General features: G+C 42.2%; 3 protein-coding genes across 3 annotated transcripts; all 3 read left to right on the top strand.

The window, feature by feature from the left end:
- Positions 1-1291: 1291 nt before the first annotated feature.
- Positions 1292-2227, top strand: LOC134393634 (olfactory receptor 5AP2-like). The gene has a single exon (XM_063118695.1). The coding sequence runs from the start codon at positions 1292-1294 to the stop codon at positions 2225-2227; it is 936 nt and encodes a 311-aa protein (XP_062974765.1).
- Positions 2228-8501: 6274 nt separating this feature from the next.
- Positions 8502-9431, top strand: LOC134393633 (olfactory receptor 5AP2-like). The gene has a single exon (XM_063118694.1). It carries the CDS (start codon positions 8502-8504, stop codon positions 9429-9431), a length of 930 nt encoding a protein of 309 aa, XP_062974764.1.
- Positions 9432-21908: 12477 nt separating this feature from the next.
- LOC134392499 (olfactory receptor 5AR1-like) lies at positions 21909-22853 on the top strand. Its single transcript, XM_063116869.1, has one exon. It carries the CDS (start codon positions 21909-21911, stop codon positions 22851-22853), a length of 945 nt encoding a protein of 314 aa, XP_062972939.1.
- Positions 22854-23228: the final 375 nt, after the last annotated feature.

Raw genomic sequence — 23228 nt, 5'->3', positions numbered from 1 at the left:
GGTAAAAATTAGGGATGTGCAGAGCGGGTCTGCTCCTCCCTGAAATTCAGGGCAGAGCTCTGTTGAACGGGTTCTCTGATCCAATTTCCAGAGAGGGTCCATCTCTCTGCACCACCAGAATACTCCTCGGAAAATTGCTCCATTTTTGGAGAACTGCGCTATTATTGTCAATGGGAATTAACCAAAATACATACATCTCTGTCATTTTTAAAGATAAAGGGATGAAATGAATTCTAGGGTGTGGGGAAATGGTTAATATCATTTGCAATCCATCCCCCTAAGCACTGTGATTGGAGGGGGCACAGGGAGGAGACTCTGGCTATTGGTTAGCCACAGGTGTCAATCTCAAAACTACCCCTCCCTCACCCATCAGTGACAGTGTCTTCCTAATTTGGAGGTGTTCAATTAGTTGTCCATCAACATAAAACATGCCCTCACATTGCCTAAAAAACCCTCGGATACCTACGGATCCATTCGTGGCTCCGAACTATCTTCTAACTGCACCGCAGGTTTCCAATGGTTTAAAAACACCCCCTAACCACACTGCAATTTCGAAGGTCCATCAGAGGTCTATGAGACCCCCGGATTTTTGGTACAGAGCACACACCCCTAGTAAAAATGAAGCCAAATGAAGAATGAAGCCACTCTCAGATAGAAGCAGTCAACTATATAATACCAATGGTAGATAACACTTCATGCATCTAAACAAGCAGGCTCTAGTTCACATAATCCTGTCCCATGATAAATCTATTGGTCACCCACCAGAGATATTAAACAAAGTGGGGATTGGGCAGCTGGAACTCAGCCTATGATACAAGCAACTCTTTCCTCCATTTTTTTTTAAAATCATCAGTATCATCATCATCATCATCATCAATATTATTATCATTATTATTGGTGGTGATTGTGGTGGGTGGATGCGTATTCCTATGTTTTAAAGTGCTTCACAAAATGGAATATTGCAGGGATATATGTTTCACCTTTGAAATAGTACATTTGCTTTCTCCTTTATTCCCCAATTGCTTAGGCTGTAGGCTGATACACCTACTTCCTTTCACTACAAAGTGGAACCTCCCCGTCTAGAGGAAATATGCAAAGTGCATCAAGCCACACATTTCAAATATATAATGGAAGTAACAATACCTGTGGCTTCTGAAGCTGGTTCATTCCTTAATTTCCTCCTCCAAACTATTATTGACCTTGATTGGTTCATTCATTTTAAGGCACCCGGGTAGCCATTCTGCTCTAAATATTCTTTCTCTACTTGTATCCTACTAGAGAGGAATATATAATGAGGCAAAACCACACTGCTGTGACCACGTTCATCCTTGTAGGATTCATGGACCACCCAGAACTTCAGGTCCCCCTCTTCATCCTGTTCCTGCTCATCTACGTTACCACGCTAGTGGGGAACATTAGCATAATCATCTTAACTAAGATTGATGCTCAGCTTCACACGCCAATGTACTTTTTCCTCAGAAACCTCTCCATTGTAGATATTGGTCTTTCTACTACCATTGCTCCCATGTTGTTGACAACCTTTGTGGCAGAGAATACAAGCATTTCCTTAATAGGATGTGCGGTGCAATTTTTCTTCTTTGCTGTCTTTGTGACCACTGAAGGTTGCCTTTTGTCTGTGATGGCATACGATCGCTACACGGCCATCTGCAACCCATTGCTGTATTTCGCTGTTATGTCAAAGAAGTTGTGCACCACATTAGTGGTAGTTGCTTATGCCTGTGGCTTTACAAGTTCAATTCTCCAGACAATGTTTATATTCAGTTTGAACTTCTGCAATACGAATATCATTAACCATTTTTTCTGCGATGTTCCTCCAATGCTTAAGTTGTCCTGCTCAGACATCCATATTACTCACAATGTGCATTTCATTTTATCCACTGCAATTGCACTGACCACTTTTCTGATTGTCTTGATCTCCTACATTGCCATTGTGTTTGCCATTCTGCGGATCCAATCTGCCCAGGGAAGATTCAAAGCCTTCTCCACTTGTGCCTCCCATCTGACTACCATCACCATCTTCTTTGGAACCATCATCTTCATGTATATACGGCCTGGATCCAGCTTCTCAATGGATCAGGACAAAATAGCTTCTGTCTTTTATTCTCTGGTGATCTCCTTACTCAACCCACTCATTTACAGCCTGAGGAACAAAGATGTGAAGAATGCTGTGAGTAGGATGGTAGACAAGATGACATTCCTGAAATAAAATAGAGTAGCCACAGCCACTTCTTTTTAGAAGAACCCTCAGGGTCCGTATTTTCTCTGGCCTTTCCATGAGTATATTTTACTGGACTGCTGTTGGCTTTTAGCTGGAAATGAGCTTTAGATTGTAGTACTATCCGAGTTGGATGCTTTACGCGTTTGTTGATTTTATTAATTTGTGTTATTTTATCATTGTATGGGATTTTAAGGCTCCTTAGAAATATTGGATTGGATTCAGGATCTGCCTTCCATGGACAGAAAGGCTGTATTCACAGAAGGTGCCTCCACCTGATTTTGATGGTTTCCCTTCGCCATCCCTGAAAATGCATGCACACACTAACATTCACTATATTCACCTAGGGATGGATGAACTCCCTTGCCGCCACCTTGCATGCAACTCGCCAGACCCCCACTACTTTCCCAACTCTAGCAGGTATGTGAGAGAAACCACTTAATGGTTTGTGGATGGCTCAAGGAGACCCACTATTCCACGAACTGCCATTTTGCACAAAATCTTGGGTAAGCCATTTATGGAAATTGCAATTTTGCAGCCATAAATATGTAATTTAGTTATTTCATAACTATACAGCCCAATAGCTGAAGTTTTGGGGGCAGTTCACAAAAGTTAAATAGCTTAATTTATGCAAAATTGCAGGCACATTATTTACACTTGCAATCTTGTGTACATTGGTTTATTTATGGCTGCCACTTGGTGTAGGAAACAATCCTTTGTAACTTGCAATGCTTGCCTCAAATACAGAGCAAATATTATGACTTCTGAGTTTCTCTCTAGCTAGTTTTTTAATCTGAGGGATGGAGTTTTCTCTCTCATTACCCCTCTGCCTGTCACTCAGAGCTTTTTCACGTGAGGCTGTGCCAAGTGGACTGCTAGGAAGAAGAAATTCCTGCATATGCGAAACAAAATGTTTTGACCCACGTTTATCTTTTTACTTTGCCTCTAGACCCTGAAGAAATAAAGAATTACATGTAGATATGTTCTCTATGTTTTATCTGCATCTACGTTGTTTATGCTATCTATTTTGGAGACGAAGTACCAAACTTTTTTTTTTATGTCTTTCTTTCATTATTTGTTATGTTTATTATATTTCTATGCTGCTTAATGGCCAAAGCTGTCTGGGCAGTTCACAAAAATGTGGTCTTCACGTGGTCTCCAAGAACATAGAAGCCTCATCATACAGATACAGAGCCACTTTTGGAGTTACAGCATCTGTAAGAACTGGAGATGAAAGAGAAATGCCTTCACTTAGCATTTTCATGCAAACCAGAATACATTTCTGCATCCGTTTCTGATAAATAATTTCACTGGCCACTACTGGCCAGGCAGCATAGCTTGTGGCTAGGGAGGGGTGATAATATAAAAATAATAATTAAAATTTCTTGTCAAAAATGCATACATTTGAAAATGATGTGTGGTGTACAAAAATGTGGATATTTGAAAAATCTGTGGCAACAAATATACAACTTTCCATGCAAACTAAAAAAAAAAACATTCTCAATCTGATGTAGAAATTAGACATAATGAACTCAGCAATGGAAAAACAAAAACCTGAATGAAGCTGAGATTGACAGTTTTGCCCATCTCCACTTGCAGCCCACCAAACCCAATGCAGCCGGTTAGCCATGTAAGGCAGCCCACCAAGAGCTTGATCAATGGAGTTTTTCTGTCTTCTTGAGACTGCACAGGGTGAATATAAGAAGGCACTGGTGGGCTGCTATTCATGGGGGGGATGAACATCTTTGGGCTGTCTGGATTACAAATAGTGGAAGCTTGGTATATATACACTTCTGTTGTCTCATTTCTGTTGTCTCACTGTTTGAAAACCCAGCACAACCTCTTTGACCAGAAATAACAGAAAGATGGAAGAAAATAAATGCTAGTGTGCTATAGTGGCTGTAGCATTGGACTGGTAGTTGGGAGATTTGGGTTCTAATTTTGACTTAGCCATGGAAGTTCATTGGGTGACTTTGGGCCAGTCTCAGGCCTTAGCTAGACCAAATGTTTATCCCGGGATCGTCCCTGCCTGCTCCCGGGATATCCTGTGTGTCATTTACATGAGCAGCAATGACCCCAGGACAATCCCGGGATAAACCTTAGATCTAGCTAACACCTCAGACTCTCAGCCCAACCTACCTCACAAGGTTGTTGTTGTTGTGAGGATAAAATGGAGAACAGGAAGAATATGTATGCCACCTTGGGCTTCTTAACGAAGAAAAAAGGTGGGATATAAATATACAGTGACCAGCTGTCAGGATTTCCCTGGGTTTTTCCAGGGTTTTGTTCTACACTGGGTGTTGGGGGGGGGGGCGTTCCCTGTAATTTTCTATAATGTCCAGGAATGAAACGCTTTCCCCTTTAAGGGTGCCATTAGTGCGGGGGAGGGGAATGAAGCTCTTTCCAGAGGAGCATCAATCCCTCCCACTGCTCCAATTTGGGGCTTAAAGAGGAAAGCGTGTCATTCCCAGAAATTACAGAAAAGGCCTCAATTGGACCAGTGGGGCGGAGGGCCGGAATAACACGACTTCCCCTCCTTCACTCCAATCAGGTCCTTTGAGCGTGCTTTTCCAAGGCCCTGGAAAGCATGATTCCTGCTGCCTCCACACATAAAGGCCCTGATTGGAGCAGGGAGGGGGTCAGAGCCTCTAAGCATTCTTTCCTGCCACCCCTGCACTGCTCCAATCAGGGCCTCCAGAAAGTGTGCTGAAAGGCCCTGATTGGAGGTGAAGAGGGGAAAGCATGTCATTCTCACCTTCTAGTTCTTCCATTGTGTCCTTTTCTATAATGTCCATGAATGACACACTTTCCCCTTTAAGGCCCCGACTGCAGCAGTGGGGAGGAATGATGCTCCTCCAGAAAGCACTTCATCACCACACTAATGGCAGCCTTAAAGGGGAAGGCATGTCATTCCCAGACATTATTGAAAATTGCAGAAAATACCCCCTGACACCCAAGATAGAACAGAAAGCCCGACAAATCAAGTGAAATCCTGACAGTTGGTCACCCTACATTTATATCTCACATTTTCTTCCTTAAGGCATACATAATCCTCTTCGTCTCCATTTTATCCTCACAACCCTGTGAGGTAGGCTGGGCTGAGAGGCTGTGGCAGCTGCCAGTAGCACAGCAGGGGGAATAACATGCTTTCTGGAGCCCCGGAAAGTGTGCTCCCCACCCCACTGGGTGCCATCTTTTTTAGTTTCCCAACTATGGTCTCCCTAATAAATGTAATAAATAAATAAATACATCATGAGCAACATCTTTCTCCAACCTCAGAAGTCCCAGCTACTGATGGTCACTCATGTCTTCTTATATACTATGCTGTCTCAAACTGGAAACGAATGGAACATGGAACCATAGCCAACTCTGGCATTTTACTGACTGTCCATATGTGAGACACATGTTTGGAAATGCATGATGTCCCAATTTCACATTTTAAGTTTTAATCAGCATACTTCCTTCTTCAAGATCCTACACTTTTTAAAAAGGATGCTTCCATTAGTTAATTTGACATTATTGGATTGGCTTCCTTGTTCATGTTTTTGAGGAGAGGCCACTTAATCTACAAACTCACTTGAAAACAAAGTAACTAATGAGGACCAAGGACAGAATTGAGAGGAAACAGTTCTGTTTAAAACTAATTAAGGCGAGACAGAAAAAGCAATGAACGAATTCCCAAATAGGAAGTCCTCAGGTGATTTAATAAGAGATCATACAGGGGATGTTAATGACATAGGCGTCACCTGAGAGTTTCAGGGATTTGGTTTTTAGATGACAACGACCCTACTATAAAATGAGTGATTCCATTTACTAGTCTTGCTCTTGGGCTTTAGGGATGCCATTTCGTTCTCTTCACAGGTAAGATCAACGAACAGCTTAATTCCTCAGTATTAAATATATACTGTATATATAAGGTGAATATATGAAGAGGAGGGCAGGGCTTCATCTCTAACAGTTGTATTGAAAAGGGAATTTCAGCAGGTGTCATTTGTATGCATTCAGCACCTGGTGAAACTCCATCTTCATCACAACAGTTAAAGCTGCAGGAGCCCTGTCCTCTTTTATATCTGGTCACACTAGGCAGGGCCCTTTCCTCCTTTTTATATGGTCACCCTAATCTAGAATTAATTTTGGATTGCCGACACACACTGCTCCTCTATCCACAAGCTGGGTAGTTTGGCATCTTTTAATGATGCTGCATTCAAAAGATGTCTCCAGCAATTTTCCTGTGACTGAATGCAGCCAGCATATGAAGCTGATCTCCAGAAACACTGGTTCAAGTTCATAGACCAGTTGGTTTATTTTTATTTATTTATTTATTTATTTATTTATTTATTTATTTATTTGTTTATTCCATTTCTAGACCACCCAACAGCCAAAGCTCTCAGCTATTCATTTTGTGTTTTCATCTGGCTATGCAGCCAACCTATACACTTCAACCCATATAAAAATGAAGGTTAACATTAATGAAAGACACATCCGGTCACTGGTCATTGAGGAGAGAGATTTAACACTCGGTATCTCCACATTGTGTTGATATTGACTATGATTCAGCAAATACATTATGTGCAAACAAAGGAAAGATTACATACTGCAGGGCAATTTACTTTTTTATTTGCCACACCAGACTACCAAGTAAATGAGAAGATAGCCTTCTCTAACTGGAATAGCACACTGCAGAACAAAGTCACAATCCTGCCTGTTTTTCAAATCTGTTGATTTGTCCAGAAATAAATAAAAAAAAGTGCAGTTGTTATTCTCTACCCAGCTGGGTGCTCTGTACTATGGAGTGCAGGGCAGCCTTTCCATATAGGTTTTGGAGCATGTTCACCTGACCTAGACAGCAGCCACACTACTGCTTTATAGTGATGTTGATGTGCACTGACAACTGTTGGGGCCCACGATACATCTACACCAAGCAGGATATAGCACTATGAAAGTGGTATGAAAGCAGTATATGGTATGTGTCATGGGCCCCAACAGTTTTTGAGAATTGCCCTTGATGAAGAGACCCTCTCAAAATGCGCACACACCAAAACCACCAGGAACCATAAACATTGGTTCAACTGCCTTTTTTGTCTTTACTGGGCCCTCTACCCATTCCAACGAAATCAGTTGCCCCTTTTCTTTATGAGAACAAATGTTGAAAAAATCCAAATAGCAGCATGGAAGCCTTGTGGTTTTTAGGTAAAAATGTAGCCAAATGAAGAAAGAAGTCACTCAGGGAGAAGCAGTCAACTGTGTATTACTAATGGAAGATAATACTTCATGCATCTAAACAAGCAGGCTGTTGTTCACATGTTCCTGTCCCATGATAAATCTGTAACCCACCAATGATATTAAACAAAGTGGGGATTGGGTAGCTGGAACTCAGCCTATAATGCAGGCAATTCTTTCCTCCATATCTAAAAAAACCACATCAATAGTAGTAGTAGTAGTAGTAGTAGTAGTATTGGTGGTGGTGGGGTGTGTGTGCATGTTTCTGTGTTTTAAAGTGCTTTTCAAAACTTGGTATAGGAGGGATACATCTTTCACCTTTGAAATGGCTCAGTCTATAACATAGGCAACTCTTTCCTCCAAAAATGAAAAATTAATCATCATCTATATTATAATTTATTATTGGTGGTGTTGGTGGTAGGGTGTGTCTGTGTGCATTTTAAAGTACTTTACAGAACTTAATATAAGATTGATACATTTTCACTTTTGAAATACCTCATTTACTTTCTCCTTCATACCCTATTTTCTAAGGCTGCAAGCTGATACACCTCCCTCCTTTGCCTGAAAAGTGGAACCTTCACATCCAGTGGCAGTATATATCACTCTCTCTCCCACCAGTGACAGGGTGGGTGAGATGCAAGCCCAAAGTTCATATGCAGAGTGCTGTAATACATCAAGCCAAGGAGAAAAGTCCAAGGAAGTATTATTAAGGATTAATAGAAACCTTTATTTCTTCTTGAGATTTAAGGAAAGTTGGGTTGTGAATATCATTCTAAAGGTAACTAGTTGGTCTCACACAATGCATTTTTTAAAATAATTGTAGGTAACTTCCAGATTTGGGGGGGGGGGGGGAGAGAATGGGAAATTTGCCACACATTTCAATGGATTTAGCCATGCCTGTGGCTTCTGAAGCTGGTTCATTCATTAATTATCTCCTCCAACATATTATTGACCTTGATTGGTTCATTTGTTTTAAGGCACTCTGGTAACCATTCTGCTCCATACATTCTTTCTCTACTTGTATCCTACTAGAGAGGAATATACAATGAGGCAAAACCACACTACTGTGACCACGTTCATCCTTGTAGGATTCAATGACCACCCAGAACTTCAGGTCCCCCTCTTCATCCTCTTCTTGGTCATCTACGTTACCTCGCTAGTGGGGAACATTAGTATAATCATCTTAACTAAGATTGATGCTCAGCTTCACACCCCAATGTATTTTTTCCTCAGAAACCTCTCCATTGTAGATATTGGTCTTTCTACTACCATTGCTCCCAAGTTGTTGATGACCTTTATGGTAGAGTACAGAAGCATTTCCTTAATAGGATGCGCAGTGCAATTTTTCTTTGTTTCCTTCTTTGCGACCACTGAATGTTGCCTTTTGTCTGTGATGGCATACGATCGCTACACGGCCATCTGCAACCCATTGCTCTATTTTGCTGTTATGTCAAAGAAGTTGTGCACCATATTAGTGATAGCTGCTCATGCCTGTGGCTTTACAAATTCATTTCTGCAAACCATGTTTATATACAATTTGAACTACTGCAATATGAATATCATTAACCACTTTTTCTGCGATGTTCCTCCAATGCTTAAGTTGTCCTGTTCAGACATCCATATCACTCACAATGTGCTTTTCATTTTATCCGTTGTCATTGTGCTGACCACTTTTCTGATTGTCTTGATCTCCTACATTGCCATTGTGTTTGCTATTCTGCGGATCCACTCTGCCCAGGGAAGATATAAAGCCTTCTCCACCTGTGCCTCCCATCTGACTACCGTCACCATCTTCTTTGGAACCATCATCTTCATGTATATACGGCCTGGATCCAGCTTCTCAATGGATCAGGACAAAGTCGTTTCTGTGTTTTATACTCTTGTGATTTCCTCACTCAACCCACTCATCTACAGCCTGAGGAACAAAGATATGAAGAATGCTGTGAGCAAGATAGTATATAAGATGCATGTATAACTTTTCTTTTCTTTTTCACTAAAATAAATCAGAAAGCTGTGTTTTCTTACTACATAAGCTTTTTATTGCTGTTGCTCTATAAATGTGGACAAAGTGAGAGAAATGGTGGAGGTCTACAAAAGTTACCATATAGAAGCAGCGTAGGCAGGAAAGACAATTCCCTTAGCTACCTGTAGGTCCCAAGCATAAATTGAATCACTTCTGAATATTTTTCCTGTATAAATGGATGTAATCTCTATGGAAGTAGAGTGGGATTTATCACAGTCTGCTATGAAAATATCTTTAAAAGATGATTAGGTGAAAGAGAGAGCCATACAAATATAATGAGAGACATAAGGCACTAATGTTTTCCTTGATTACTCTATTTAAGAAAGTTGGGTAATTAATGTCACAAATCCTCATCCATCCTCATCCTTATCAAAGAAATATGGCAACCTTTATGCAAGAGGCAGCAGTGATTCTTTCATGGGGTACTCAATTCTCTGTTATTGAAATAACACATGATTACACACACACACACACGTTTCTTCTCCTGTGCATAGGAGCCCCTAAAGCTCAACTGAACCCTGTCTGCTTTTTGGGATGGAAAAACAGGGAGAGGGGGAGAGAGAGAGACTGCCCATATGAAAAGGCGGACAGGGCTCCTGTATCTAACAGCTACATAGAAAAGGAAATTTCAGCAGGTGTCATTTGTATGCATGCAGCACCTGGTGAAATTCCCTCTTCATCACAACAGTTAAAGCTGAAGGAGCCCTGCCCTATTTTGTATCTGGACAAGAGGGCAGGGCTCCTGCAGCTTTAACTTTTGTTAAATAGGGAACTTCACCAGGTGCTGCATGCATACAAAATGACACCTGCTGAAATTCCCTTTTCTATTAAACTGTTAAAGATACAGGAGCCCTGTCCTCCTTTCCATATGGTTACCCGAAGCCGCCTTTTATCATCAAACCATTAGTCTATCTTGCTCACTTTGTGGGCCTTTTCCCAGCCTTACCTAGCAATCCCAGGATTAAACCTGGGACTCTTTGCATACAAAGTATGTGCTCTACTATTGAGCTGTAGCGCTTCCCATAAACCGTTCATGAACTGACTTCCAAGTCAAGGCCATGAAAATATTGTTATTTAATTTGCAGAAAACATACAATTTCATATAAATCCATGCCATGATCCTAGTAGTGTACACTTACCCAAAGCTTTGGCTTGGATCCTGAATTGGTGCTTCAGAAAATGACCTGATTCAACTCAAAGCAGTTTGGAGGCTGTGTGCTTTAACTCAATACCAAACCAAAGTTGACATTCAGAAATCTAGGTTTTTTGTTTCTCAGCATCATGGGAACGCCAAAAATGGCTATAACATTTTCCCCTCTTGGTCAGAATTGGGAACTGTTGATAACCTTTTTATTTCCTAGCAGAATTGCATGAAAATTATAGGGAGAGTTGCCCCTTTTGAGGGGATCAAGCCTGCCTGGTTTCAGGTAAACGGATACAGGGATTTGGGGGCAAGAGCAGCCTTTATATTCTGAGGGGAATAAAAAAAACTTGGTAATGTATTCCCCCTATCTTCCTGCCCTGCTTACTTGGGAGAAGACATGTTTGCTCATGCTTAGTTCTGAGTAGAAATACTATTTGAAAGTGCTGCCAAGTGATTCAGTGCTGCTTCCTTCTTTGCCTTGTCCTGCCAAGGCTCAACATGCAGAGTAGACATGATACTCATGTTTACTTCTGAGCAGACATGCAGAGGCCTGATGTTTGGGATGCTATTTGAAAGTGTTGCTGAGTGATTCTTTCCTGCTGGCCTCTTAGACATGCAGGGGCTTGTCTTGCTTACTTGTGAGCAGACATTTATTTATTTATTTATTGCATTTCTATACCGCCCAATAGCCGAAGCTCTCTGGGTGGTTCACAAAAATTAAAACCATTCAAATTAAAACCATTTTATAAACAACAGTATAAAACTGACATATAAAATACAATATAAAAGCACAACCAGGATAAAATCAGCAGCAGTGCAGAAATACAAATTTAAAATACAAATTTAAAACAGCCAAGTTAAAATTAATTTATAGACGCTTAAAATACTGAGAGAATAAAAAGGTCTTCACCTGGCATCTAAAAGAATATAGTGTAGGTGCCAGGCGAACCTCCTTAGGGAGTTCATTCCACAGCTGGGGTGCCACAGCAGAGAAGGCCCTCCCCCTGGTAGCCACTAGTCATGTGCTCTGCTCCGATTAGAAGCGTAGAAGCAGTAGCGAATTGGCCTGCTCCGCCTTGCCCAGAGGCGGAGTAGAAGCGGACCACGGACCCCTAGAAGCAAGGCGAAGAGAAGCGCCCATTTTTCGGAGCTCCTATTTCAGGCGGAGCGCTCCGATCGCCATCTTGAAAACATTTCGCCCATAGGATTGCATTGTGGAAAATAATCGTGGATAACTGGGTTGTTTTTGAAGCTATCGTTCTGAAAATTCTTGAGCTCAGAGAGTCGTGGATGGGGGTCATTTTGAGACTACTCTCACCTCTCTGCGTCGTGCGGGTCGCGTGCTAGAATTTTTTAAAAATCGGGTAAACAAACAGACAGCGATGACAGGCACATTCAACTCCCAATCCTGATGAGAATTGATCACCTCATGAAGCATCCTCCAATCCCAGTGTTCGAGGGGGGGGGACTAAGGCAGAGTCATCCTGAGATCTTTGAGCTCTCAGCGTCTTGTGGGTTTAGCGTTTGTTGGGAGAGGGTCTACTTAGTGAGCTGCTGCTGTGTACTTTGGAGATAGATTAGGATTTTAGCTTGGCGCGTGTGTTTGTTTGCTTCTTTCTGACTTTTAGCTTAGTTTGCCCTGTGTTTTTCCCTTACTTTGATTTAATATAAACTTTATTTTTAAATTTTGGAGTGTATGTTTGTTTGGTTGGTTGGTTGTCCCCCCCTTCCCTCTCTTAAAGTCTGACTGTGTTTCATCTTCCTTCTGCTTTTGTGAAAGCTTTTTTTGAAAGCATACACATACTTCTTGTCCCATTTCCCTACATTTATTAGTAATATTCTTAAACATATTATTATATTCTTATACATATTCTTAGTAGTATATATATTAGTATATTCTCATACATATTATTAGTAGTATTAATATTTTATTCTTCTTATACATATTAGTAGTAGTGTTTGGTTGGTTCTTTTCCCCCCGCCCCTCTCTTAAATCCTGATTGTGTTTCCTTCTATCTATATACAAAAAAAAATACCAAAAAAATATTATTCTCTTTTTCTTCTCTGTGTAACTTGGACTGTGAGTGTGCTGTGTGTGCACTGCTTTTGTGAAGTGCAACAGCCACAGATTGAGCATTTTGGGGAAAGCATACACACAGTTCTTGTCCCATTTCCCTACATTTAAACATATTATTATATTCTTATACATATTCTTAGTAGTATTAATATTTTATTCTTCTTATACATATTAGTAGTAGTAGATATTAATCATCATGAGAAGAGGGAGCAGGCGTGCTGAAAGCAGCAAGGGTCAGGGTGGCACCAGTAAGCAGGCTGCCTCCTCCTTGGCTGGCTGCTCGGCAACAGAAGCAGGACAAGCAGCAGGCAGAGGCACTCTCTTCTGCAATTTGTGCCCGGCGTTCTCTTTTTGAGGGTGGGAATGGGAAAAGTGCCCCTTTACAAGAGGCAGATGGCATTAGAGGAGGAGGAGGAGGAGTATCCCCAACTCCTTCATTATCCTTTCAGCCCACGAGCCCGCTGATGGACCTAGACGAGGTCCTCAGCACAGTGGAGGGGAAGGAGGAGGAGGCGGTGGTCCTCCAGGATGTGGGGGCTGAGGAGGAGCAGCAGCAGGCCGAGGCTCTCTCCCCAGTCTCATCCCACCCCTCTTCCGCTGCCACCCCTGTTTCTGTGGCAACACCAGAGAGCTCAGGCGGGCAATTGGTGTCACCACGGAAGCGAAAGACAAGTATAGTGTGGGACCACTTTGAGGTGGGAGCGAATCCCCGCTTTGCTGTCTGTCGCCACTGCAAACTCACCCTAAGCAGGGGTTCATCGACAGGGCATTATGGAACCAGCAGCATGAAGATGCATCTTCAGAGGCAGCACCAGGTGATCTTGCTGGGGAAAGAGGTGGGCAAGGCGACTGGTTCCAGGGGAAAGCCGAAGGCTGCTGCTGGCACTGCCACTCTAAGCTCTCCATCTCCCATCCCCACAAGGGTTAGGCAGGCAACCCTGCAGGACATGGGGTGGGGGAAGTATGGACCCACAAGATGGCGTTTTCCAATGCCCACCCAGGGTGCTACTGTGGTGGGGCATCTGCCGGGACTGACTCCTCCCCAATACTAGATCTATGACATGTCACTCTGCCTGCCCCTCTGCTAGCCTGTCCTCCTCGGTGACCGACTCGCTGGGATGGTTTGTGTTTACAATGCGTGACTAACTGCAGTGCTGGCTTAGAAACCAGCCATCCTGGCCTCACTTCCTTGTGCCCCCAGAAATGCCCGCAGCCTGCCTGCCTGCCTGCCTGCCTGTCTGCCCGCCTCCCCCGGGGTGCTGCTGTGGTGGGGCATCTGCCAGGACTGACTCCTCGCCTGCTCTGCCTGCCTCTCTGCCCGCCTGGTGCCTGGGAGATGGGCTTTGCGGTTTATGCCCAGCACCCTCCGGCACGCTTGCTCCCAGTCGTCCTCCTCTGTGCCCCTCAATGCGTAACTGCTGGCTTAGAAAGAAACAACCAGCCATCTTTGCCTCACTTGCTCCTTGCGCCTGCTTACGGGTTGGTTTGCTATGCGTTAGTGCTGCCTGCCTGCCTGCCTGCCTGCCTGCCTGCCTGCCTGCCTGCCTGCCTTCCCTCCCTTCTCGCCTTCCCTCCCTTCTCCCTCACCATCGCAGGGATGGTGTATGTGTCTTGCTTTGACTCAGGGGAGAAGTCCTTCCTGCGCTCACTTAGACTTTATCAAGTTCAATAATCCATTTTTCAAATGTGGAAGAAGATTTAGGGTTATCTCATGGCATGTTGGGATTTCCTTTGAACTGGCCCCATTGAGCTGTCTGCATTGCAACTTTAAATCCCTGACATACTGGAGTGCCCGATTTTCAAAACTTCCCCTAACATCAGGGGATTATGGGATTGCCTTGAAATTTGGCATCCATGTGGACACATGGGTAAGCTGTCATGGGACCAAAGGATAGGTTTCTGACGTGCAAATTGACGTAGTTGTAGAATGGGACTTGATTTGGGGTGAGTTAAACTGGAGTACAACCTTCATCCAAACGTAAGGGCAATTTTTTTCTCAGCTCAGTCAGAGCGTTATTATTAACACAAGCACTGTACTCCTCTACTATCAACTCCTGCTGGGTAGGAGATCCTCCCCCATTTTGGGAGAGAGCCACGGCCAAGGTTGAAGATTTATTTTTAAAATCAGAATTAAAGTTATCAGCAGGGCAGAGGAGGGGATTTCCTTGCGCACTCTCCGTAACTGGACTCGCATCCATCTCCTCCTCTTCCTCCACTGCTAGCCTTATTTCAACGGGCTTCTTTGCTGAGATTGCAGACATTAATTTTAGTTCATCTTGTATCTTAGTCAGATTTGCCTCGAGGCGGAGAATGTTTCCCTCTATCTTGAATGTATCATCACTCAATTTCTCATCCCAGCTAGTACAATCCGGCACGCCTCCTTCGGAGTTAGGTCCACCACACTCCGAATGCCTTAGGACAAGACTGACAGGAACTGGGGCAGTTGAACAAGGGACAGGTCTCTCCGCTCTAGGCACTGCTCCATAGTTGTTCAGAGAGGCAGACAGCGCCCGAATCAACAAAAACTCTCCTTGTCAAAATACCAAAAGAGCACAACAGCCTTCTCATTTTAAACAGCATGGAGGGAATAGTCGGTTTAACAAAGGCCAAAACTAGCCTAGTCAAATGATGAGGTCCAGGCAATTTTTCAACAGATTGTAAATCAACCTGACTCTCCTCTACTCTCAGGAGTCTACTCAGAGATCCCCTTATAGTTCTTTTATTTCTCCATTGGTTCCTATTCATTTGGTTATCCTCTACTTCAAGTGAGATCTGTTTACAAAATTTGTAATTTTGCATTGCTGCTGTTTTTATCTGGTTGAGCTTTTATATTGTATTTTATATTATGGTTTTATACTGCTGTTTTTTACTTTGAATGTTTTTAATTTTTGTGAACCGCCCAGAGAGCTCCGGCTATTGGGCGGTATAAAAATGTAATAAATAAATACCGTAAATAAATTAGCTGATAGGCATTGAGAGAAGGCTAAGTTTGGCATTTCTCCCAGTCCTCTTCTGTGGTTGGCAATTAGACTCATGTCCTCTACACCTGGCGAGGTTTGTCGATTTGAAGCGATATTGTTAGTATTAGTACAAACCTTAGCACAGGGAATAGTAGAAAGATGTTTGGGAAGCAGTTCTTGGTAGGAGTTAATTTTTGCTGTTATTTGTTTCAAGTTTCGTAAAATAATTAAGAGTGTATTCCTGTTTAAAACACATTGTTCCCCCATTAAAGTTATCAAAGAATTATTTATTATCAGTCCTTCCCTCTGCTCTGGTTGTCAGCCCATGCCTGTGTCGTTATATACTTGCCAGTTTGTAGGTTTCTTAAGTTGGGGGCCGGTCATGTCAAGATGGTCCCATCTTGGAGGTTGGGCATGTTGAGGTGGGCACGCCTCCTTGAGGGCGGCCATATTGTCCTCCTTTTTGGTTTCCAAAATATGGTCACCCTAATTTTGCACAAAATCACGAGTAAGCCATTTAAGGAAATTGCAATTTTGCAGGCATAAATATGTAATTTATTTTTTTCATTTCTATACTGCCCAGTAGCCAAAGCTTTTTGGGCAGTTCACAAAAATTAAATCTGCCAGCTACGGCCATTCCCCGACAGGGATAATCTAACCACAGTAGTGCACACACTCGTAACTTCCCAATTAGACTACTGCAACGTGTTCTATGTGGGACTGCTGTTGAAGACAACTCAGAAGTTGCAGCTAATGGAGCCAGGCACGAGGGAGGAACAGGGTGCATGGGGCAGTGATGGCCCCTCCTCCTCCTCCTCCTGGTGAGATCCTTCAAACCCCTTCCCTGAAGGTCTGGGATGGTGATGGGTTCAGGGGGGAGGGGTGCTTGTGTCTGTGCACGATAGGAGCTTCCAAAGGAAGGAGAGGGCCGTGTTCCTCTCCATCTTCTGCATGGATGTGGGGGTACGTTTTCATGCCTGCCTCCATCTTGCTCCATTGCTGGAGTCTCCTCATGCAACCTCATATAGACACAGCCACACTCTCTGACCTCTGCCATTGTCCAAGGGACCAAGGTTCATGGAGTTTGTACCCCCTATGGCAACCTGGCCTCCTCCATCAGCCAGAGAAAGTACAGCAGCTCCAATACTCACTGGGCCTCCTCCTCCCTCCCCTTTCCTTTTTCCTTTGGTGTAGTGCCAATTATATCATGAGCCTACAGACAAGGAGTTTCTTAATTTCTTTAATATTTATGCAACGTTCAGAAACTTGTGAATGCTTTATAACTGCATTGCTGCTGCCACCACCGCATTTGTATTCTGTCTTTCCTTCAAAAAGCTCCCTGGCTGATAAAGGATTTAAGCCTGCTTAGCGTAGAATACTTTCTCCTCTATACCATCCTGGCTCTGAATTAACCTCATTGCAGACAAGAACAATAAGGAACAGTCAAACCATCCCTTTACAAATTCTCTCTCTTCATGTTTCTCTCACATTTGCTCGTTTTGAGATATTTATTACATTCCACTATCACAATAATTCTCTGACACATTAGACTTCTCATGTGTCCAGCTACACTGACTGGAGTGCAGCATTGTCTAGATTCCCAGTAGTTAATCCACTGATAACTCTAGCCCTTTTTAGGCACAATATAGTAGCATAAGATGTAGAGCATGATGCATGGAGACCCACACCATGAGTACAGAACTGGCCAGGGAGGAAAGAGGGCTGCAGTCATGGGGATTGTTATCAACTACTTTACTTCTATGGAATGAACACCCCACTAAGTCCTGCCTGGCGCTAATGCTGTCAACTTTTTGGCACCAGGTTAAGACCGTCCTCTATGCCCAGGCCTTTAATTGCATTTATGTCAGACATCTCATAGGTCAAGTATGCCATTGAAACTGTTTTTAGCTGTCTAAATTGTTTTAAATTTTATATATTTATATTTTATGCTGTCTTTTATGCTGTCTTTTATTATCTGATGAATTGCTGTAAACCGCCCAGAGAGCTTCAGCTATTGGGCAGTACAGAGATGAAATAATAATAATAATAATAATAATAATAATAATAATAATAATAATAATATCTATACAAAGGGATTTCAAGTTTGTTTGCTGTGGGAAATTGACAAACCAGGTGCTAAAGAAGAAAAAGCTCTTCATTTGCTATAATTGAATATAAAGAGAATTTTAATGCATTTGTCTATTTGTGACTTCATGAATATTGTCCTGAGATCTCTTGGGGACTTTGTTTTGATACAATGTAGAACAAATAAAAAACAGTTCACATACACGTATTCAAAATCTCTCTGGGGCCAAGGAATGAAATATATCTCCCTTCCACTTAGAGACTTTCTCACTCTCCCTCAAGAATATACAGATGGATCATACTCTTTGGGTTTCACCCAAGAGTTATCATCTCTGAAATTTGGAGTCACCATATCCTCAAAATTGTGTTTGCCAGCATAATGCTTCTGTTTCTTTCCTGGATTAAGCATGGAAGATAATGCAATAGAGAACTTGGTGGAGCTGCAAACTACATGCTGAACATTGGTGGGAAATTGTTTAGGTAGGTCCCATATAGAGTTTCCATAGAATGGTAGTCCAGAAAGATTAGATCCTTGATGTTTAGATCATTGCATTATCTAGTTCCTAATTCACTGCCACTTTATAATGAGAGGATTTCTCAGAGTGGAACATCTGAGCCACTTGGTCAGGAGGTCCTACAGACCTTATATGGGTTGGAAAGAGTTGATGGATGTTGCAGGTTCCTGGCTGTCAAAAGGAGTTGGCTGAATGCCATGGACATCAGATAAGCAATAAGCCCTAAATCTTGGGGATGAGCAAAAATCATGCAGACAGTAGGGCCATGTGAATCCGCAAACTCATGATCCCCAAAGTACTCCAAATTCCATCTCGGTGCTTCTTCCAACTCAAGTATCAGATTACACTCACATCTGTGCATATTTTCATGAGTATTTTTTTCCAAATGTAGGCATCATTTGTGTGCATCTTTGAAATTTATGCATTCTTCTCCAACTGATCAAAGTATATTTGTACATTTTTTTCAAGTACATTTTTCAATTTTCACCAGGGCAGGAGATTCTCCAACAATTTCTAATAGGTAGGGCTCACCATTGGCAAGAGCTGTACCACAGCTTGGTTTTCTTTCTCAGAAAAAGTATTTTTCTGAAAAGTTTTGGCTGAGCTCTAGTTGTCATTCTTCATAGTTCAACACCTTCCCCAGGATCCTCCAAATGTTAAATCTCTGAGAGGTGATTCTGAATACATCATGACTTTAATGTAGGTGCTGATAATACTGCTCCTTTCCTGAAAGCCCTGTAGCAGGTGTGAAGGGGCAGTGTTGTGTCCAGCTCCAGGGAAGGCATGGAGTTAGTTCTGACCTCCAGTTTCCTCAACATTTTCTTCCCCCGTGAAAGAGACTTCCATTTATTTATTTATTTATTTATTGCCTCATTCTCAGGGCATTTTGTAATTTCTTTTGAATTTGTTTTGGTGGTATTTTTACCTTACCTAAACAATATTCTTTCCATTACATTCCCCCCTTTCTATTACATTTCTTTCTATTACATATCTCTCCATTACTCTGAAGTCTCCCAGGTTCCTTGTACTTTCTAATTTGAAAAAAAGTACTATGAACAGAATTACTTGTTTATCCTATATAGACAGAGAAGGCATGTTTGGCAGGTGAATGGCATATATGATATTAGAGGATAAGTATGACTGATATGTTGGCCTGAGTGAAGTAGTGGGTTTGTTGTTGTTGTTGTTGTTTATTCGTTCAGTCGTTTCCGACTCTTCGTGACTTCATGGACCAGCCCACGCGAGAGCTTTCTGTCGGCCGTCGCCACCCCCAGCTTCCCCAAGGTCAAGTCTGTCACCTCCAGAATATCATCCATCCATCTTGCCCTTGGTCGGCCCCTCTTCCTTTTGCCTTCCACTTTCCCTAGCATCAGCCTCTTCTCCAGGGTATCCTGTCTTCTCATTATGTGGCCAAAGTACTTCAGTTTTGCCTTTAATACCATTCCCTCTAGTGAACAGTCTGGCTTTATTTCCTGGAGTATGGACTGGTTTGATCTTCTTGCAGTCCACGGCACTCTCAGCATTTCCCTCCAACACCACAGTTCAAAAGCATCTATCTTCCTTCGCTCGGCTTTCCTTATGGTCCAGCTCTCGCAGCCATAGGTTACTACGGGGAATACCATTGCTTTAACTATGCGGACCTTTGTTGTCAGTGTGGTGTCTCTGCTCTTAACTATTTTATCAAGATTTGTCATTGCTCTCCTCCCAAGAAGTAAACGTCTTCTGATTTCCTGGCTGCAGTCAGCGTCTGCAGTAATCTTTGCGCCCAGAAATACAAAGTCTGTCACTGCCTCCACGTTTTCTCCCTCTATTTGCCAGTTATCAATCAAGCTGGTTGCCATAATCTTGGTTGTTGTTTTTTTTTTTTTGAGGTTTAACTGCAACCCAGCTTTTGCACTTTCTTCTTTCACCTTTGTCATAAGGCTCCTCAGCTCCTCCTCGCTTTCAGCCATCAAAGTGGTGTTTGTTACAGTTCTAATTTATGTCTCTGTAACACTAGCAATACCAGGCACAGCAACAAAAGACACATAAACCAGGAACTAGGTTTTGCAAGAAACCAATCTTCCAACCATACTCCTATATCCACTAGGGCAATGTTATTACAGGACCCAACAATATCAACTGTGAAAACTATGTAAAATTCTAAAGAGCTAATCCCACCACAACCACCACCACCACTAAAACTCAAGCAATTTTCATACACACACCAAAAGTCCTTGATATTCTTAACCTCCTTTTACAAGGGAATTACGTTTATACAAACCTGGAAGGGCCTAAGAATTTTGATTCCTAGAAACACGCTCTAGCAGCCATGGGCTGCATTGTAACTCTTATTTTACAATTGATACTAAAAAGTATTCACAAATGCAAATGAATAGTGAGAAAGATGCCTATATCTTTTCCCACACTCTGGGAAAAAAATAACTAGGGTCATTTGGAGTGGAGAAATGGAGTTTGGGTTGGGTTGGGGGGAAAGCTTAAGCAATTAATCCATGTTTGCAGGTATATTTCCTGTATGTTTCTGAGCCCAATTCAAGGTGCTGGTTTTAACCTTTAAAGTCTTGCATGGCTTGAGACCACAATATCTGACAGAATGTCTCTCCCAACATGAACCTACCCTGACAACTATGATCAACGTTTGGAGCCTCCTCCAATGGAGACTCAGAAGGTGGTCACAAGGGAGAGGGCCTTCTCAGAAGTGGCATATATGATATTAGAGGATGACTATGGAATGGGCTCCCCACTGAGGCCTGGCCAGTGGCAACACTGTTGTCTTTTCCATGTCAGGTTAAGGCTCCCCCAACTCCCAGGAATTTAATGGTATATGATGGGGCACTTATGTTAATTGTCTTGAACTGTTATTGAAATTGTTTACTGAAACTGTTTTGGCTTTTAAAAGTGTTTTTCAATTTTGTATGTTTAACCTTTTTTTGACTATGATTTATTTTAATGTTGTAATGCTGTAAAATGTTTTAATATCACAGTTTGTTTGTTTTTTCTTGTATGTAAATTGTTGTGAATTGCCCAGACAACTTCACTTAATGGGCAGTGTAGAAATGAAATTAATCAATCATCATCAACAACAACATTTATTTATTTATTAAATTTATATACCGCCACTTAGCCAAAGCTCTCTGGGCAGTTTACAAAAGCTAAAAACAGTGAACATTAAAAAGTATACAAAATTTAAAAACATCAAAAATATAAAAACAACAGTATAAAACAGTATCCATTTAAACAACAAAAATTCTGGGGTCCATTAAAAACAAACTTAGCATATGTTGTTAAACGCTGTTAAATGCCTTGGAGAAGGGAAAAGTCTTGACCTGGCACTGAAAAGATAACAATGTTGGCACCAGGAGAGCCTCATCGGGGAGATCATTCCATAATTGGGGGGCCACCACTGAAAAGGCCCTCTCCATTATTGCCATCCTCCAAGTTTCCCTCAGATTAGGCACTCGGAGGAGGACCTTAGATGTTGAGCACAGTATACGGGCAGGTTCATGCCAGGAAAGGCGTTCCGTCAGGTATTGTGGTCCCAAGCCGTATTTCACAACTGTGGCTGTATGTCACAACTATTATGGAGCTAATACTTTTTCATCATTGTTCTTGTATTCTTGTTTGCAGATGAGAGCATCCTTTGCATAAATGGCAGAGACAAACTTCACGATGATAACTGAGTTCATTTTGCTGGGATTCACAGATAACCAGAGGCTGAAGTTTGTTCTTTTTGTAGTATTTTTATTGGTTTACTTGCTCATCCTGGTGGGGAACATTGGCATGGTAACATTAATCAGGGTGGACTCCCGGCTTCATACTCCCATGTACTTCTTCTTAAGCAATCTTTCAATCTTAGACATTGGTTACTCAAGTGTTATTGCTCCCAGGACACTGATGAGTTTTGCTGTGCAAAGCAAGATGATTTCGTTCACTAGCTGTGCATTGCAGTTTTTCTTTTTCTGCATTGCTGTATCCTGTGAATGCTGCCTGCTAGGTGTGATGGCATATGACCGCTTCATAGCTATCTGCAATCCGCTCTTATATACTGCTATCATGTCCAACAAGCGCTGTGCTCTGCTTGTGACTGGCTCATATCTTACGGGTTGTGTGAATGCAGTCGTTCAGACTTCATTGATATTTAATCTGTCCTTTTGTAGATCCAACATAATCAACCATTTCTTCTGTGATGTGCCCCCTCTCCTAAAGCTATCCTGCTCGGACACAACAATCACTGATATCATTCATTTCACCTTCTCTACAGCAATTGTATCAGTCACTATCCTGACCATTCTTGTCTCTTACACATACATCCTTGTCTCCATCCTCAAGATCAACTCCGCTGAAGGCAGGCGTAAAGCCTTCTCTACCTGCGCCTCCCATCTGACAGCTGTCACCATATTCTATGGGACAGCCATTTTCATGTACTTACGACCCAGTTCAAAATATTCCCTGGAACAGGACAAAATCATCTCTGTGTTTTACACCCTTGCAATCCCTATGTTGAATCCACTCATCTACAGTCTGAGAAACAAGGAGGTAAAAGAGGCTTTCAAAAGGCTGCTGAAGAGTCAAGTTGTCTCTCAAAGACAGTAACCATCATGGGCCCAGTCCCACACCTTATTGCATCCTTTACTGTAGTCTCTGTGTGCTTTGCCTGGGAAGCATTTATTTTCATCCTCACAGTGGGATAGATCCAAACTAAGGCCATTTCTACACCTGCCTTTTTCCCCAGGATCATCCCTGTGCATAAAAATGCATAAAAATGACACACAGGGGATCCCAGTAGCAGGTAGGGACAATGCCTCAATTCTATCACATGTGCAAAAATACAGTCAATCCATCAAACAATTCAACAAAGAATGCTCAGTAAAGTTGTTTCCATTGGCCAGACGCATTTTGACGCAAGGTCTTCCTCAGTGGCCTGTGAGCTCTGGAACAAATGCAAACATAAATACAAACATTTGTAAA

The sequence above is a fragment of the Elgaria multicarinata genome, chromosome 2 (genome assembly GCF_023053635.1).
Source record: "Elgaria multicarinata webbii isolate HBS135686 ecotype San Diego chromosome 2, rElgMul1.1.pri, whole genome shotgun sequence".
NCBI lineage: Eukaryota > Metazoa > Chordata > Lepidosauria > Squamata > Anguidae > Elgaria > Elgaria multicarinata.
The sequence above is the reverse complement of the archived record's forward strand: the minus strand, read 5'-3'. Positions and strand labels throughout refer to the sequence as shown.